The sequence below is a fragment of the Palaemon carinicauda genome, chromosome 2 (assembly GCF_036898095.1).
Source record: "Palaemon carinicauda isolate YSFRI2023 chromosome 2, ASM3689809v2, whole genome shotgun sequence".
Classification (NCBI taxonomy): Eukaryota; Metazoa; Arthropoda; class Malacostraca; order Decapoda; family Palaemonidae; genus Palaemon; species Palaemon carinicauda.
In genome coordinates this window covers 58483454-58503967 of record NC_090726.1, presented here as the reverse complement: position 1 = coordinate 58503967, position 20514 = coordinate 58483454, and the positions used below count along the sequence as shown (strand labels likewise).

At 40.9% G+C, this 20514-nt stretch overlaps 1 protein-coding gene across 2 annotated transcripts in view; it reads left to right on the top strand.

Annotated features, from left to right (window-relative positions):
* The window catches only part of LOC137625297 (macrophage mannose receptor 1-like), a 135517-nt gene that overhangs the window by 85956 nt on the left and 29047 nt on the right, over positions 1 to 20514 (top strand). For both annotated transcript variants that reach the window (XM_068356126.1, XM_068356115.1), the window contains exons 39-43: positions 6423 to 6513; positions 7275 to 7387; positions 8131 to 8265; positions 9591 to 9768; positions 17749 to 17875. In XM_068356126.1, the coding sequence (XP_068212227.1) occupies positions 6423 to 6513; positions 7275 to 7387; positions 8131 to 8265; positions 9591 to 9768; positions 17749 to 17875 (644 nt within the window). The remainder of the gene's footprint in view (positions 1 to 6422; positions 6514 to 7274; positions 7388 to 8130; positions 8266 to 9590; positions 9769 to 17748; positions 17876 to 20514) is intronic.

The following is a 20514-nucleotide window of genomic DNA, read 5'->3' as shown; positions in this document are numbered from 1 at the left end:
CTTCGAGACCTTGTCTTCTTATAGGTACTGTAGCTCTCTTTCTCCAAAATCGATTGATGTCTTGAGTTTGGCTTTTATTAGGAGATCTGTTACTGAAGTGAATTGGGAAAGGCCGAGGATACTTTCTAGGCTCTTTGGACACCTGTTTGTGCTTGAGAAATTCTTGATCTTGGAACCTATTCCTCTTACTTTTGGAAGGGAGAGACAACGTGTGCTTCGAAAGGTCCCACTGAATGGCTAACCATTCTAAGTGGCCTGATGGTCGCAGGCGAGACTTATGGAGATTGACCCGAAATCACAGGTTGTCGAGCGATCGAAGTAATTCCTTCGTAGCTCTGTTGCCTTCTATGGCCGGCCGGGCCCAAATGAGCCAACCGGCCAGATAAGCAATGATCTGTATCTCTTGGTTCCTGAGTTGTTCTAACACTGCCTCTCCCAGTTTCGTGAATATCCTGGGATCAATGTTGAGGCCGAAGGGCATGTCTTGAACACAAAGGCTTTCCTGCTTAGGTGGAAACCCAGATAAGAAGAGAAGTTTCGAGCTATAGGCGCAAGCTAATAGCGGTCGGTAAGATCGACAGAGGTGGTGACGGTCCCACGGGGAAGTAAGGTCCGTACCTAAGAGATAGTCGTTTGATTGCTTTTTCTTGAGTAACCCTGTGGTGTACTCTTTCAGGACGGGAGTGTATTTCTGGGAGAAGGTCACTGGCGGAGGAGGAGGACCTTGAGGCCATTTTCATCTCAAACCGTTAGAGACTATGCTATGATCCCACAGACCGAGTCCAATGGTCACGAAAGTGGTAAAGTCTTCCCTCTACCGGGACCACCGCGTTGTGAGGGAGTGAATCTAGGTCCTTCCCTTCTCCGAGCCCCCTTTTTCCTAGGTCCGCCTTGATGTCGGGACTGTCTTCTACTCCTGTAGCTTCCTCTCTGGTGTCCATGAAAGGAGCCTGAGGGTTCGGATCTAGGGCTGCATGCAGGCAAAACATCCCAACGGAGTTGGGCTGTGTACCTGGGGAATCAGTGAGGTAGACCACCTGATGATGGGGGGTCAGATACAAAAGCGTCGAACCAGAGGAAGGCTGTGATGACGAGTGGGAAACCGACTATCGATTCCTGTCTGATAGAGGTCTCAGACAGAACGTACTTCCCACAACTGACCCGATCAGACCAACAAACGTGTAGGTCGAACTGGAAGGGCAGAGCCTGGAATTATCGTACCCCCCAGGCTGACAACATCCTGGTCCAGACAGATCGGGCCTGCCCTTTAGGAAATAATACCGTTACCTTCGGTACCTTGTCTAAGCTAACCAAGGCAATCTCTTTCAATCGAACGAATCCGTTGAATGGGAATTCTAGTACCTGGGAGTAAAATCTAGGTCCCCCAGAGGGAGGACGTCTATGCCCTCCAGATTTATGGTACCACCTATATCCGAGTTCCTGAACGGCACTGACTCACCACCATACCTTAGAGCTCCTCATAGCCCCTTGGATTTCCTTAGAATGTGTTGCTTTTAGCCGTCACAGTTTATGCAGGGTAACATGAACATTAGGATCCTTTAATGGTCCTAGGTCGGTGACGTAGGTAATTGCAAAGCTGAAGGCTCAAAACTCATCCCCACATACCTGCCCGTCCATGGGGTCGTTGTCCAACCTTAGAGAGGACACTCCGAGGAGATAGGGACCTCTAGATGGAGCATTCCTTCCCAACTTCGATACCCAAGGGTGGAGAGCCTCTCTTGCAGGCCAGAGAGAATCATCATCATCCTGATGGGAACCATGCAGGCGAACCTTCTGTAACACAAAGGGGACATAAGTCTGGATGTTCCTTGAACTTTGGTTAGCGATCCTATTCACAGGCTGGGATCAGCTGTATAACTCTTATAAAGCAATTTTAAAGACAAGTTATTTAATGTATTATCTTCTGGGGTATAGTGCGACACTTGTATTCATGAAATGTGACACTGTTGGCGCATTCGCCACTGGGTGGAAATTTATTTCTATATGAACACTATGTTGTATGGATATTTATCCATATCTAGACATAGTTAGAATTGACTATGCATAAATATAGGCATAATTAATGTATTTCTATTTGAACACTATGTTGTATGGATATTTAGCCATATTTAGACAGTTAGGATTGAATATGCATAAATATAGGCATAATTAATTTAATTCTATTTGAACACGATGTTGTATGGATATTTATCCATATTTATACATAGTTAGAATTAAATACATGCATAAATATATGCATAGTTACGTTCATAAATAATAATTTTTTTTTTTTTTTTTTTTTTTTTTTTTTTTTTTTTTTTTTTTTTTTTTTTTAAATCCTTCCCTTTACAGGTAAAACAAAAGATTGGCCACCCGTGGTCTGAGTGATCTCCGACTGTACCGGATCTCCGGTAACCATCCCCGGTACAAACAAAGGTCCGTCATAGTGACAACGTGAACCAGAGGAAATCTAATATTAACCTCAATGCTGACCGCCTGTACGATATCCGGTTAAGCCGGAGATTCGATGACAAAGAATCGTAATGACGATATTGTGATTATTCATGAAAAAGGGTTCATACCCTGATTCTGATCGTCTGATTGATCTCAGTTTGTACCGGAGAACCAGTGACAAAGGTCCGGCAACGTGAAAACGTGATCCTCACCGGTACGATAACATTCTCTAAAACTGAATGTCTGTGTTATCTCCAGTGAAGCCGGATATTCGATGAAAAAGGGACCGTAATAATGAAACTGTGAAATCCTCATCGGTATCACATTGTTAACTCCGGTTCTGGACGTCTGCTTGATCTCTGTTTGTATGGGAGATCCGGTAGCAAAGGCTAGTCCCCGTGAGATCGTGACCGTCACCGGTACGATAACATTAACCTCAATGAATGTTTGAGTTATCTCCAGCGAAGCCGGAGATTCGATGAAAAAAAAAGGGGGCCGGAAAGGTGTAATTGAGATCAAACATGACAAAGGTTCGTGTGCAAAAAGGTCTCAGCCGGAGTCTGAGTGCCGGATTTCACCGTTGCACTCCAAATATCTGACTAGTTCTCACCCAATGAGTATCCATTATAGCGGCGTATAACTCAAGGCGGAGCTAAACATAACTCAAGGCGGAGCTAAGGGTGTCGGTATAAATCGAACCCAATTAATGACTCATACACCAACGTTCCTACTAATAGTGTTAGCTATATTAACAGTAACCACATCAATAAAACGTGTATAACATAAACGTACTATCATCAACTCTGATAATAAGAGGAGGCCTGAATAACTCGTGAACGTATAAAAACGGAGAACGGGAAAATCACCTCCCTTACTCGAGCTAATAAACGAGCACCCTATGTTCTCACTCTCAAGGTTACATAATAAAAGCTAACATCACACAATAATATAAGGAAAGTAAAATAAAACTGATTGTTTTTATTTTATTTTTATTTTTTCCTTTTTCTTTTTCATTTTTAGTCATTGTAATAACCAAAAACGAAGAATAATGACAACGTAACCAATAAATAAGGATATAGTCTAAATCGAGCCTTCCTGGGGCGAGTACAAACTAACAGACTAAATCGCAAACGTTTAAATCGCTATTCGGCCAAAACCATTGTTGGCACTATAATATCCAAATGTTTGTATATTTGTAATTTACCTAATGTCTGTTAATGACATAAGGATAAATAACTTAAAGCAATCTGCCGACCTGCGAGGGTCGGGGAAGCAGTGACATGCCCTTAAAATAAATATAAACACCAGCCTTAGCTAAAGGCAAGGCAAATATAAGTGTTAAGTGTATGGGCGACCTCCGGTGAAGCCGGAGCGTAATGAGATGTCCTGAATAATGCCGTCTTAGCCAAAGGCAAGGCAAATATAAGTGTGAAGTGTATGGGCGACCTCCGGTGACGCCGGAGGATAATGAGATACCCTGAATAATTCAATTGTGGCTAATAATTCAATTGTGAAGATATAAAAGCCAAGCCGCCGCTAAAGGCTAAGGCTTAGATCAAGCAAAGCGTATTTACAAACTCCGGTGAGGCCGGAGGGAGAAGAAAGGTCCTGAATAATTATTGTGAATAAAAACACAATTGTAATAACAATGGCTATTGTGGATATGGCCGTGGCCTGAGACCGCAGTAAGGGCCACCGGAGGGTCGTATCTAAACAATATGAAGCCCGTCCCATGTAGTAAACAATATATAATTATAACAATAGAACGAAAGTCATTGAGAATCCCTCAAGCCGGAGTAGAACTCAAGGCGGAGTGGAAAACGTTCATAAACTACTCCCGAGCCGTAACGGGGAGAGGACGAACACGGACCAAAATAACGCTAACAATTGAAAAGTCACGAAAAATAAATAACTCGTAAGTTATCATCCACCCCGAGGGGGAGAGGTGAGGGAGGGAGAACCCGTTGAACGCACAAAACGGAAAACGGGAAATCCGCTCAACCACCAGAGCAAAGAAAGAAAACGAGAGAAAGGGGTAACTCGTGACTGCGAACAGAAAACGGGGACCCCAATCTCTCGCTCTCTTGGACACAAAAACAGGACTAAAAATCACACAACACTATTATAAACGTATAAAATAAAAATGTACATCCATATAACACTACGATCGAAGAATAGCATCTGCTAAAACTTTAAATAAATAGCACAGTCGAGTGACGAACGCCTCGGAGGGGCGGGCACTAAACAAATACAAAGCTAAATCGCTATCTCGTTCGTAGGCTGGACTTACTAGCAAAAAGTACCATGAGCATAAATACACAAAAAAATAAAAATAAAATAATAACGGTTCTAAAGGCATAAGGCCAGGGACTTAACCAAGAACCTAAGTGACAGAGTACTAAACGGGCAGACAAAGATGAATTCCCAACAAGTGAACAAACAATGGCCGCCATGAAAGGCCAGACGGGAATAATAAAACAGACTATACTGGATATAAAACAAAAGCCCGGTACAATAAAATACTGTCAAAACAAACTATGGTACTTAACATTGGAATGTGTGAAGATGAAGCTTCGGACATGACAAAATAAATCCACGATAGATAAAAAAGACCGAGAGCACAACAAAACAAATCAACACTTAGTATTCCAAAAAGAAGGATGATGTTCAGATGGTGCTCGCGTCGTGGCGTGGGTGGTGCGGCGATGGGGGTGTGTCTAGGGCCGTTGTATCGGCCCATCCCTTTGACGAAGGAATTAACTAAATGGAAGACAACCTGTGAATAGTGGATTTCACGCGCCTTTGCTTTATACACGACACCCAAAAGGTGCTCGCGCGAGGGTTGTAACCTCAGCATTCCATGCTTTTATCTTTCTCTGGTATAATTGGAAGGTTTTATCAGAAAAGACATACAAGAAGGACTTTTCACCCGGCGCCATAGATCGACCCAGAAATTTCCTTATTTCCTTCCCTCACTGAGCTATTTTTTTCCCTGTAGGAGCCCTTGAGCTAATAGCTAAAGTTGTAGCTTAGCTAGTAATAGTGATAAAAATAATAATAATAATGATAATAACAATAATATTAATAAAGAAACTCCTCTTGTACTATGGATTGGTTTATTCTAATGTATGAAAACTATGGAGTGTGTTGTTAAATGATAGCCTATTCTTTTAATATGTAGGATATCCTCACAACAGTTGTGGTAACCTATTGGAAATGGCCCTGTCTAGCCATGTGTGAGTCATGAGTTTGAACCCCACTCAAGCCCTATAGTTTTTATTAGTATCTGCAACTTCAGCTTCCTTGTAAACTTTGGGGGAGCCTATAGGTCTTTCGGCACCTTTATAGGTCGTTGAGACAGACTGAAAAACCACATTTGACAAGGGAAACAGACAAGAAAATTAGCTAACCTAAGGTTCCACACCTAACCTAACCTAGAAACCATATCCTTACCTACTTAATAACCTACCCCCCACTACAACCCCCTCTTAGACTACCGTATTCATAGCTTATCCTGCCCCAATGAACTACATTCACCTGGTCTTTTTGAAGAGTCATCAGCAGCTATTGCCTGGCACTCCTTGGTCCAAGCTTTAGAGGCGGCGTCAATGACCTCAGATGTCAGGATGCCTGAAAACTTTAAATCAATCAATCCAAGCTTTAGTGGAAATAGATGTCCAGTGCTGATCACATGTATGAAAGACCTTTAAACCTTTAAAACTGCATTGCTCAGATATTGTGCAATGCACTTGTGAACAGTATCTGCCCCAGACTGGCTGAATAATTATTGGTGCCCGAAATATGTATTTATATGTACATTTAAGTCTGAGAATATTTTACTGGAATTAAACTTCAACATTACGATTAAAGATTTTGAATAAGCTACATTATGATGGTATTATCCTTTATGTCTTCCAGTAAATATTGTTGATGCTTTGCATATATAATTTCCCTTTCTGTCATTTCAGGAAAACTGTGTAGAAGCAATTTATCCATCAGGGATGATGAATGATATATCCTGTTATAACATGTTTGGTTACATTTGTGCCATGGAACAAGGTGAGATTGATTTGTGGATTGTTTTTTTAAATTTGTGAAACAGATTACTGTAATGTAAATCGTATATTATAATAAAAATAAGAATATACTTCCAGTTCATTGTTCTTGAATACCAGCTTGTTTGATAAATGCAGTAAGACTCAGTCTGATCTAACCTAACCATGGTAACTATGCAAAATTACAAGCAAAATTGTTTAATTTGCCAAGATTTTATAATATATACCACATATCCTGCTAGCCATTTACCCGTGGTTGCATACCACAACAGTTGACCAGCCATCTGATGTCTCACAGTTTGAATCATGCCTGATTAATGGTCATATTACTATAAATATGACATCTATATCCCATATGCCATTATTTGTTAAATGACTGAAATATACCATGTATATTACATATGTATGTATGTGTACATGTTTGTGTATGTACCGTATGTATGTATTTATGTATACAAATTCATACTTCTGTAACCCTTTTAGCCATTGGTCTACTATATGAAAGATAGATGTATGTACATTATATACTCCTTTTTGCTTCTTCATATTGCAGCTGCAGAATTTTCCCCCATTTTCACTTAGGTAGCGAGTGGCTTTCCTGACCCGAGGGCCAGTCCAAATTCTAGAGATTAAATCACATACTGTATAAAAATGAAAAATATAATCATAGATCAAAATATATCCACACACTAGATTCTTGAAAACTAGATTTTCTTTGTGATGTAGTTATTTATTATATGAGAATTACCTTAATGTTTCTTCCAGATCCAACAATAACGGAGCCCACTTCTTTCCCTAAATGTGACCCTCCTTATGACAACTATTATCGTTATTTGGATGATTGCTATAGGTCGGAGGAAACTCCCAAGTCCTGGGAAGTAAGTCAAGTCTTTCAATTTAATTCAAAATAGAGATAGCTATTAATTTTGTCCTTTTGTTCATATAATTGGAGCTCTTGAGATTTTTTAATAAGCTGTAGGCTACTGAAAATGAGCTTATTATGACATGAAAATAATATATTCTTTAAATGTGTCATGTTAAATAGTTATACAGAAAGAGAATTACTTTTTTATGTAGAACATTTAAATATTTAATTCATTCTAAAGTTATCATTCAAGTACAAGATACACTCTAGAGATACTAACAAGAAGTCTTCTGGAGACTTTTAGATCATGATGCTTTAGATTTTTAACAAACTGAATTACAATATTCAGATTTTTTACCTTTCCGTACACTGTTGAAAGACAATCCGTGTGTGTGTTACACGGAAAGAGTCAAGGTAGAATTCTCTTCAAAGGTGGTAGAAATTACGAACAGGAAGATTTTACGAAAGATCCCATTTCCAATGACTAGATTCTTTCAGATGACAAAGCAGGGCAAGAACTTTATGAACATCCGAGTGTTGGTGATAAGATATGATTTTGAAATTTTTAATTAAATCCTCTGATATCAGACTTAGTACACTTTTCATGTAAACCATATGATTAATTGTTTTGCTAAAGATACTATACCTCTACAGTACAAGAAATTACCATAGCAACCATCCTAATGTGCAAGATATTTGAATCAAACTCTCAATTGTTAATGATAATTTTTTTTCCTAACTTATTCTCATGATCAGGATGCAGAGAAAACTTGTGTAAGTGAGGGAGCTCATTTGGCATCAGCATATGATATGCACGAAGGCGCCTTTCTGTGGATTCTTGGACAAGATGGGAAAATTCCAAACCCATGGATTGGACTGAATAACCAAAAGGTAAGTTTAAGTCAGTGAATATTGGTTTATTAACTGCCTATTACTTTCTGTATATATTGTTTATAGTTATTTAGTTTATTCATTCATTTATTTGTTTATTTATTAATGTATTTATGTTTTTGTGTATTTATTTAGGTATTCATTCATCTATTCATTTATTTATTCCTTTGAATCATCAGCTTTCCATTTAGATTTTATCACTTTCCATTGATGTAATGAAATGAAAATATGAAATATCAACTCAGGAATAACAATTACTTAGGCCCTTTGCGCCAATAGGCGTAGGAGGAGATGATGATGATGAAGGTAAATAAAACATGTTTGAACGAATAATATGAGTGAATATCAATGCAGTACTAGTGCTAACCAGAATAAGGTAATAAGTCATTAAAAAAGGTAGAAAAGATCAACTTAATTCATTCCTGAAGGCCATTCAGACTGATTTTTTTGAAAACTGAATCGTTAAGAAACCAGGCATTCAAACACCAGTTCATTCAAACACACAATCGTTCAAACCCTGATTTATTCAAACACAGAATTGATTTTCCCATTAAGAATTAATTTGATTGGGATTAACCAATTTCATATCCCAGAAAGCACTAATTCTAAAGCATTTTTACAACAGGTTTACAACACTTGCATGCATAAAATAATGCTAAATGCAATATGTATGATAAATAAATGAAATAAATAAAAATATTATTTCTCTTTACCTAGGGTAAGAAGTGTTGGAGATCAAAATGGAATGTTATCCAGGCATGAGCACATCACTCTGATTTGGAAATTTTTTCATATTTCTTAAATGTTCTCAACTTTTCTTTTTTTACTTAATATTACCATTACCCTTCCTAAACTCCAGTAATTATGAATAATAAAAAAATGGTATGAATTAAATAAAATCTGACAGCTATGTTTTGAAGAAGTGCACAGTGAAAAATATTATAAAATTGAGTGTACTTTGCAGAAAACCTATGTTTTAGGGGAATTGCTGCCACTGGTGTTACAGGTGACATCTGTTTGGATTCTAGCATGTTACAATTTTCCATTCGATCTCCAATGAATTTTCAATTTCTAGGGTAAAACACATTGAAAGATATCATTCAAGCACTAGTTTGTTGTAGATCAGTTGTGATCTACCTCTGTAGTTCCACTGTGCTAATGATTACTTCATTTAACTTAGTAAGAATACTTTAAACTTCCTATTGTTTCTTATTAATGATGAAAATAGAATGTGCCCAGTCTTAGGAAGGAATGTTTAACAAAATGTCAGAGATAGATATTCAAGATAACTTGAATAATGGCATCTTTTACTTATCCCTGAACAGGACCCAAACACTTACCAGTGGTCGGATAACTGGCCAGTGTCGTATTCAAATTGGGGAGAGGAACAACCCCAAGTCAATGTCACGGATAAAAACTGTGTCATGTTGGACTCTGAGGATGGCTATTGGTATAATGAAAGATGTAATGAACTGAAACCATTCTTGTGTAAACATTCAGAGGGTAAGGTTAATTCATATTCTTTTGCCTTTATGTTACCATGACAGTTGTGCAGTATTAGGTGCAATTCTATTATTTTATTGAATATATTATAAAAATATTTCTTTGTTGCTGTCAATGATCCTAGCCATTATGATATATAGTTATAATTCATCAGCCAATTGATAAATGTATGAACATGTACTATATGTATACAGTGTATGCCTGTGTATACATATACAGTAAATAAATACAAATGTGCATTTGAAAAAAGCAAATTATGCAGAAATACAAACGTGAATTTGAAAAAAATTAAGCATAAATGTACAGTATACAAAGGTATGGAACATTATGCTAATAATACAGTTAAATTAACCCAGAATATTAAATGCAACATAACAACTGGTCTTGCTTCCATATACCATTGGCTATTAAGAGATTAAGTGATAATTTCTTCTAAGAAAAGGTTATTTAGATATATTAGTTGGCAGATTAAATTTTTTTATTGAATCTTATTTTGTAGTTTCAATCTTTTATTTTTTAGTCATCTTATTCCAAGGCATAATCAAATACTATAGAACTTCATTTTGCTGGACAGTGCAGTTGGGTTAAGAAATTAAAAGAAAAACTTTGTAAATTTTCAAAATAAAATACTTTATAGTATATCTCACTACAAAGGAAATTAGCAACTAAATTTAAATTGACTAATTCTGTGAAAATTATATTTTAATTTGAAATTAATAGATTAAATATTCCGAGTGGTAATTTATGTAGATATCTATTATTATTTCACTTGAAAGGCTTTACACAAAAATAAAGAAAATAACATGAAGAAATTTTATGAACAATACAAAATTTACCTTCAAGCATTCAAGGTATTATTTGACTTGCCTCACAACAAAAGCAGGATAATGTGGCAACGACAAAAGTAATAGTGATCGTAAATTTTTTAATATTTAACTTAGCCGGTGAATATATAGCTGCAACTCTGTTGCTTGACAGACAAACTCTACGGAAAAACTCGCCAGCGATCGCTACACAGGTTGCGGGTGTGCCCAACAGCGCCATCTGTCGACCAGATACCCAGCTCTTATGTAAACAAAGACTCAATTTTCTCTCTGTCGACGTGTCGACAAGACATACTTTACTCGCTGTTGCTAAACTGGAGTTTTTCACATCTAATTGGTGAAGTACTATATTCTGGTTTTGAGCTTTCGCTGTGCAGGGTTTTTCTTCAAACAAATCTTTGAACTCTTTTTTGTATCGGATTCTTTGTTGATGACTTAGATCGTTTTTTGGAATTTTCCCTTGACCAATTCAAAATGGCTGACCCTTCACAAGTTCCCAAATTTAGGAAATGCAATGCTAGGGACTGTTCTAGGCGTCTTCCGAAGGCTTCTATCGACCCTCACACTGTTTGTTCCAATTGTCGGGGTAAAACCTGTCAATTGGAAGATCAGTGTGAGGAGTGCGTTGGCCTTTCGGAATTTGATTTTATCGAATTTCAAAAGTACACACGTAGGCTAGAGAGAGATAGAGTTAGGAGAAGTTCTTCTCGATCTATTGATGTATCCTCTCCTCATGCCCCACAACCTATTCCTTCCCCTGTAGTGGTTGTTCCTAACCCCCCTCCTAGCACTCAGGAACCATCGATGGCTGACATGATGCGTGCCATCCAGGCTCTGGGTGAGAGAGTTGAGTCCCTTGCAAGTGACCGCAATCAGCTCATGGCGGATGTTAAGGAGCTTAAGTGCCAAAGTGCAGTGGGAAGTGCTAAAGTGCCAAGTGATAGTGTTGTGGACAGTGTTGCGCTTGAGGGTTCGTCTGTTCGTGCCTGTCGTCCTCCTAGTCCGGGACCTCTTGCAAGCTCCCAAGTCCAGGGGAGAAGCAATGTCGTACGACGCATGGGTTCGAGAGGCTTTAATCAGCGAACAGACGTTCCCTCCGTGGTATCGGGCGTATCTCCCCAAGATCGCCCCTACCTACCTAAGACGAGAGAGCCCATTTATACCTCGTCGTCTGAAGGTGTTTCTCGCAAGAAACTTTGGACCAAGGTCTCACGACCGTTAAAACGTAAATCGGTCCCTTCAGGACAAGTCCAACGGCCCGGTTGTAGCCACTGGGTCAGTTCGGACTCGTTGCCGTCATCCGATGACTGCTCACCGCCTAAGAGAGGCAAAGCGGTACCGCTTCAGACACTAACACCGTCTGTCGCCGCACCTGCTCCCGTAGACCCTAAGTGGTCTTTACTGCAAGACATGCAGTCTAAGCTTACGTCTCTGATGCAGGACTTTCATGCGGAGAAGGTTGCTGCCGTACCAGCAGCGAGTGCAGTACCTAGCCTACAACCCTCCAAGCGATCGGTTGTGCGTCCTGTGGACGCTGAGGTAACCTTCTCATGTACACCAGTTGAGGGAGTTCCTCCACCGTTGCGTTCCAGTGTGGGCTGCCAGCCGCATGTTGACGTTAAGCGACGCACGGAGGTTGGCTTTGACATTCTGGATGTTCAACAACCATCAGAGTTGCCTTGTTTTGACGCGATGCGTCAACCTCCGCAACCCAGTGTGGTTTCCACTGCGCAACCCAGTCAGTCTAGACAGTCTCGTTTAGACGCTGTGCGTCCTCGCGCTACCATGGTTGTTGACAGCTCACAGACTGTGCAGCAGTTCCATGACGTTGCGTCCGGCTCAGTCACGCATGCACCAGTGCGACCGGACTCAGCGAACCAGCCGTTACCCACTCCGTTGCCGTTTCCTCATCAGTTGTCGGATGAGGAACTTTCTGATGATGATGTTGCTGCACATCAAGATGAACCACAATCAGAATTGGACGAGCCTAAGTCTACTCAACCCTCTTTGGACTTTAGAAAAGTTTTGGCTATTTTCAAAGAGCTGTTTCCTGACCAGTTTGTTTCTGTGGCTCCTCGTTCTCCACCTTCAGAGTTTGTTTTAGGCATGCCTTCTACCGCACCTGCCTTTACTAGACTCGTCCTCGCTCGCTCGTCCAAGAGAGCTTTGCGGGTGATAGGAGACTGGTTACAGTCCAAGAAGAGTTTAGGGAAGACAGCATTTGCTTTTCCCCCTGCTAGACTCTCTTCTAGATCGAGCGTCTGGTATGCCACGGGAGAAGTTCTCGGCTTGGGAGTTCCTGCCTCTGCCCAGGGCGACTTCTCAAGTCTTGTAGACTCTCCCCGCCGCCTTGCCATGAGACGCTCAAAGATTTGTTGGTCATCATCGGACCTGGACCACCTTTTGAAAGGAATCTTTAGGGCTTTTGAAGTTTTTAACTTCTTAGACTGGTGCCTAGGAGCCCTAAGCAGGAAGATCTCTTCGACAGATAAAGAGACTTCTTTGCTCATTATGTCCTGCATGAACAAGGCCGTCCGTGATGGGTCTAATGAGCTTGCTGCATCATTTGTGTCCGGAGTCCTGAAAAAGCGAGAATCTCTCTGCACATTCCTTTCTGCTGGAGTTACACCGTGCCAGAGATCTGAGCTTCTCTTTGCTCCTCTTTCCAAGTGCCTATTTCCAGAAGTCCTGATAAAGGAAATAGCCGCTTCGTTAGTGCAGAAGGACACTCACGATCTTGTTGCGTCCTCAGCTCGCAAAGCTCCCCCTTTGCCTACCTTGTCAGCTAGACCAAGGATGGACACTCCAGCGTCTCGCTTTATTCCGCCCTTTCGTGGCAGAGCCTCCAGCAGAGGAGGTGCTCGTGCCGAAGGGAAGCGAGGGAAGAAGAAAGGATCCAAGTCCTTTAAGGGCAGAGTCTGACTGCCCGCAACTTCAGACAGCAGTGGGAGCCAGACTCAAGAACTTCTGGCAGGCCTGGGAGAAGAGAGGCGCAGATGCACAATCTGTGAAGTTGCTCAGAGAGGGGTACAAGATCCCTTTTGTACGAAAACCCCCTCTAGCAACGTCTCCCATCGATCTCTCTCCCAGGTACAGAGAGGAAGAAAAGAGACGAGCCTTGAAACGGGAAGTGTCTCTTTTGCTAGAGAAGGGAGCGGTGGTCAAAGTCTCGGACCTTCAATCTCCGGGATTCTACAACCGCCTCTTCTTGGTTTCAAAGAAGACAGGAGGGTGGAGACCGGTGCTAGACGTCAGTGCTCTGAATGTCTTTGTCACAAAGACGAAGTTCTCCATGGAGACCGCAAAGTCAGTCTTAGCAGCGGTCAGAAGGGAAGACTGGATGGTCTCTTTAGACCTAAGGGACGCCTACTTCCACGTCCCCATCCACCCAGACTCCCAACCTTTTCTGAGATTCGTTTTCGAAAAGGTGGTCTACCAGTTTCGGGCCCTGTGCTTTGGCCTAAGCACAGCTCCTCTCGTGTTTACGAGGCTGATGAGGAATGTTGCCAAATTCCTCCATTTATCGGACATCCGAGCCTCCCTTTATTTGGACGACTGGCTTCTCAGAGCCTCTTCCAGTCGTCGCTGTCTGAAGGATCTAAAGTGGACTCTAGATCTGACCAAGGAATTGGGACTCCTAGTCAATTTGGAAAAGTCGCAACTGGTCCCATCCCAAACTATTGTGTATTTAGGGATGGAGATTCACAGTCTAACTTTTCGGGCTTTTCCGTCGGCCCCCAGAATAAGTCAAGCCCTGTTATTCATCCAGAACATGCTGAAGAAGGAACGCTGCTCAGTCAGGCTGTGGATGAGTCTGGTAGGGACGCTATCATCCCTGGAACAATTTGTGTCATTAGGAAGACTACACCTCCGTCTCGGTCCCGATTTCCGAAAAGATGAAGTCTTGTCTGACTTGGTGGAAGGACAATATCAACTTAAGAGAGGGTCTTCCCCTGGCTGTTCAGACTCCCAACCACGTTCTCTTCTCGGACGCATCGGACGTGGGCTGGGGCGCGACATTAGACGGTTGGGAATGCTCAGGACTGTGGAACTCGAGTCAGAGGAACATGCATATCAACTGCAAGGAGCTGTTGGCAGTACATCTGGCCTTGAAAAGCTTCAGGTCTCTCCTTCGAAGCAAAGTGGTGGAAGTGAACTCAGACAACACCACTGCCTTGGCGTACATCTCCAAGCAAGGAGGGACCCATTCACTGACGTTGTACGAGATCGCAAGGGACCTGCTCATCTGGTCAAAAGGTCAAGACATCTCACTAGTAACGAGGTTCATCCAAGGCAACTTGAATGTCATGGCAGATTGTCTCAGTCGGAAAGGGCAAGTAATTCCAACAGAACGGACCCTCCACAAGGATGTATGCAAGAGACTTTGGGCCACTTGGGGCCAACCAACCATAGATCTCTTTGCAACCTCGCTGACCAAGAGGCTTCCAATCTATTGCTCACCAGTCCCGGACCCAGCAGCAATACATATAGATGCCTTTCTCCTAGATTGGTCACATCTAGATCTCTACGCATTCCCACCGTTCAAGATTGTCAACAAGGTACTGCAGAAGTTCGCCTCTCACGAAGGGAGAAGGTTGACGCTAGTTGCTCCCCTCTGGCCCGCGAGAGAATGGTTCACCGAGGTACTTCGATGGCTAGTAGACGTTCCCAGAAGTCTTCCTCTAAGGGTGGACCTTCTACGTCAGCCACACGTCAAGAAGGTACACCAAAGCCTCCTCGCTCTTCGTCTGACTGCCTTCAGACTATCGAAAGACTCTCGAGAGCTAGAGGCTTTTCGAAGGAGGCAGCCAGTGCGATTGCTAGAGCAAGGAGAGCATCCACCCTTAGAGTCTACCAATCGAAGTGGGAAGTCTTCCGAGACTGGTGCAAGTCAGTCTCTGTATCCTCAACCAGTACCTCTGTAGCTCAGATAGCTGACTTTCTCTTATACCTGAGAAAAGGACGATCCCTTTCAGCTCCCACTATCAAGGGCTACAGAAGCATGTTGGCATCGGTCTTCCGGCATAGAGGCTTAGATCTTTCCAACAATAAAGATCTTCAAGACCTCCTTAAGTCTTTTGAGACCACTAAGGAGCGTCGTTTGGTTACACCTGGTTGGAATTTAGACGTGGTACTAAGATTCCTCATGTCAGACAGGTTTGAGCCGCTACAATCAGCCTCCCTGAAAGATCTCACTTTAAAGACACTTTTCCTGGTATGCTTAGCCTCAGCTAAAAGAGTCAGTGAGATTCATGCCTTCAGCAAGAACATCGGATTTTCGTCAGAAAAAGCCACATGTTCGCTACAACTTGGTTTTCTAGCCAAAAATGAGCTGCCTTCTCGACCTTGGCCTAAATCGTTCGATATTCCCAGCTTATCGGAGATTGTAGGCAATGAACTAGAAAGAGTCTTATGCCCTGTGAGAGCTCTTAAGTTCTATTTAAGCGCACTAAACCTTTACGAGGCCAATCTGAAGCTTTATGGTGTTCAGTTAAGAAACCATCTTTGCCTATGTCAAAGAATGCTTTATCCTACTTTATCAGACTGTTAATACGAGAAGCTCATTCACATCTGAGTGAGGAAGACCAAACTTTGCTTAAGGTGAGGACACACGAAGTTAGAGCTGTTGCAACTTCCGTGGCCTTTAAGCAAAATAGATCTCTGCGAAGTATAATGGACGCAACCTATTGGAGAAGCAAGTCAGTGTTCGCGTCTTTTTATCTAAAGGATGTCCAGTCTCTTTACGAGGACTGCTACACACTGGGACCATTCGTAGCAGCGAGTGCAGTAGTGGGTGAGGGCTCAACCACTACAATTCCCTAATTCCATACCCTTTTAATCTTTCTCTTGAAATGTTTTTAATGTTGTTTTTATGGGTTGTCCGGAAGGCTAAGAAGCCTTTCGCATCCTGGTTGATTTGGCGGGTGGTCAAAGTCATTTCTTGAGAGCGCCTAGATTAGAGGTTTGATGAGGTCCTGTTGTATGGGTTGCAACCCTTGATACTTCAGCTCCTAGGGGTCGATCAGCATCCTAAGAGGATCGCGAGGCTCCGTAAGGAAGACGTACTTAAAAGGCAGAGTAATTGTTCAAGTCGACTTCCTTACCAGGTACGTATTTATTTTGTTTTTGTTATTTTGATAACTTCTAAAATGAAATAAAAAACTCTTAGCTCATAAAATGTAAACATATATTACTGGTCTCTACCCACCATCCTGGGTGTGAATCAGCTATATATTCACCGGCTAAGTTAAATATTTAAAAATGATATTTTTATTATAAAATAAATTTTTGAATATACTTACCCGGTGAATATATAAATTAAATGACCCTCCCTTCCTCCCCAATAGAGACGCAGTGGGACGAGGAGAAAATTGAGTCTTTGTTTACATAAGAGCTGGGTATCTGGTCGACAGATGGCGCTGTTGGGCACACCCGCAACCTGTGTAGCGATCGCTGGCGAGTTTTTCCGTAGAGTTTGTCTGTCGAGCAACAGAGTTGCAGCTATATATTCACCGGGTAAGTATATTCAATAATTTATTATATAATCAAAATATCATATTTTAGTTATTCTTATATGCTGTGTGGATATAGGTGTATATATGTATGTATTTATATATTTGTGTATGTATATATATATATATATATATATATATATATATATATATATATATATATATATATATATATATATATAGATAGATAGATAGATAGATATAGATAGATAGATAGATAGATATATCTATATATATATATATATATATATATATATATATATATATATATATAGATATAGATATATCTATGTGCATGTGTTCTTGTATATATATAGATAGATAGATAGATAGATATATATATATACACTGTATATAACTTTGCATATATCTATATCTGTATGTGTGGGTATATGTTTTTATATATATATATATATATATATATATACACTGTATATAACTTTGCATATATCTATATCTGTATGTGTGGGTATATGTTTTTTTTATGTAATTAGTCTGTAGATTACCAGCTTGGTAAATAATTCCTATCCTTGCATATTTAGTCTTAAAAGCTTTTTGATGAATATTATGAACTCCTTTGGATAAAGATAGGCAAAGAGGATAAGAATATCAACAATATTGACAATACATCTTTATGAATCCAGACCAGGCTCCGTCACCTGGACCCCCTGTGACAGGCCATTGCCCAGACGAGACTTGGACTAGTTCACCAGGCGCTTACTGTTATATGTCTGTTCTGGAGTCGAAATCATGGAATGATGCTAATGCACAGTAAGTTTTTTCTCATATATAAATCTTTTATAGATATTGATAATCGGAGCAAGCAATTATTGTACGTTAGAAAATATATGTATACTCATGTCCCGTGAAAGGAATATGATATAGGGGCAATACACAGAGCTCTATATACATTTCTATACTTTAGTAATATTATTTTTCTACTTCAAAGACCTTTTTATATTTCTAATGCAATTTCAAATCAACCACTATGCTTATGCATTTTGTCACTCCTATCTTCCTTTTTGTTGTCATTTTACTGACGGTTCAACATTCATGAATATGAAAAATTACACAAGTGATTTTAGAGCTCAGCCATGTCGTCCTGATGGAAGGTTCCTTTAGGCAGCTTTCTAAGGGATATTTGGCTACAGTGATACTCCCAGAGAATTAACCACAGGTTTCCAGAATTCTAACTCCTGGCACAAGTATCCTTAATATAACTTTTAAGGATATCGCATAATATCAGGGGACGTATTTCTTGATACGGCACATGGCAATCTTCACCCCGAATAGATTTTATGCTTTGAGGGGAAAGAGTGGCGAAATTGAAGGGGAGCCGTTATTAAGGTTACCTGGTGGATCCCCTTCCAGTACTACTATGGCGTAACTATTCCTTTAAACGTAGCCATTTAAGCACAGTGTTTCTCCCATTGCTCTCGGTGTTGTTACTGTTTTCAAGGAATATTACCATGCAATCTCCAGCATCTTCATCCTCTGGAAAGTTGTGTATTTAATCTTTCCTGTGTATAATTTTTGGAATCCTTCTCACAGTTAAATTAACATAATTTAGGTGTGTTAAGCGGAGCACTGCCATCCCTGGAGGCGGCCATTTTAAGACCGCTGTTGTACGGTATAAATGCTTTACAGTATTTAGTTAGTAGTCCGACGTTCCCGGTAATTAGCTATAAAGAAGTTCTAGCTAGTTAGGCAAAATTATACTAGTGAAGATAAGCTTTACACATGTAATATTTCCTCTTCCTGATAAATGTTTTTATCGTATACAATAAGGCCTCGGTGGTACTAGCGTAGCCAAGATCCCAACTCGGGTTAGGCTAGCCTAACTCGTTTTAGATACTTTAGTAACGTTATCCCCCGTTTAACCTCTTGTATCGTTTTTATTAATTGGGTCGGAGATATAGATATCTCCTAGAATTACTAGTAAAATTCGATACGCTTCTCTTTTAGAGAAAGGGGGATAAACCCTTCCTTCCCCCTGAGTACCGCCAGCCCAGGCAACAACCCTATCTTCCGGCATCACCATTGAGTAGTGTACTCCGGCTTGACTTGGATAGTGTTTTCTGTCGATCTTCTTTGCCGGCGAGTATCCCGGCTTTGAAATACGACAGTAACTCAGGGTATTCTGTCTTGTTGCCAACAACGCTACCGATTGGGGAATAGTCATTCCCTTGCCGGTTTCATTGTTGTCGGCATAGGAAGTTCGGCTTCCCTAGTCCACAACCGAAAGTGGGTAGTATAATTGCCGCCACGTTTCTCCCTTGTGGACTAGAAGACATGTCTTATATCCAGCAATATCTCGGGCTAGGGAATCGTTATTCCTCTGCCGCCCAAGACGGCGCCGGTATAGGAAACTATGTTTCCTTGATTTACAGCCAAAAGTAGGAGGCATACCTGCCGCCACCTTTCTCTTATAAAATATAAGACCCTTTCCCTTCCCCTTCTGTCCTTTAGTGAGCCGTCACGATTCCTGTGGCTGGTATTCTACAATCACCCCGCTTGCCGGGCTGACTGGGTTACCAGCCGGGCTCCCACAAAGGCGGTTAGGCTGCCACTTCGACCATCTCCCTAACAGAAGCTAAGCTCCGGGAAAGGTTGAGCCAGCCCTGACGGCTGCCGATGGGAAACCCATTATACTTTTGAGTATTCTTCAGTCCTCTCTTGGACTGCCATCCACAATCCCTGTAACCGGCAGTACAGCCAGCAACAGAAATTGTGGCTGGATGGAAGCTAGAAACAATGTATTCCTCCCCTTCCATTTGAATCCTCATTCTGGAAAGAAGGCAGTAGAGACAGCAGTCCCTACACCCCAAATTATTGTACTAAACTATAATAATACGGTAGTCCTTTCCATTCTTTCTCTCTCTTTGTCAGCTAGTGCCGCCAGGTACTAGCCTAACCCCGGTAGCATACCGACAAAACTGCAGTATAAGACAAGACAGTAGCCAGTATTCCTGCAATATAACAATACAGCAGTTAGAAAACTATAGTATATAATGATACAGTAGTATGAAATTTCCAACATACTTTGTGTATCCTTTCACAGTCCATTATTGAGACCGATTAAAGTATGTTGAGGTGAAGTATTCTTTTAACATTCTGATGAATCCTAGATCATCGGAACACCAATGATTACCGATCATTATTAGTATTTTACAAGTGCTGGAGTTAGTGTTAGTATCCACTGACTCCGGCTCTACATACGAGAGTTATTCCACTCTATATTTTCCCTGATAAGGAAACTAAAAATATTAATATTGTAGGAGGTCACAGCAATTGCCTGGGGGGGAAACACAGATGTGTCTTTCCTACTTCTTTTCCAGCTTACTATCCTAAGCTATGATAAATAATAGTATAGTATACTATTTTATGCATGTGTAAATTTATCAGCGAGA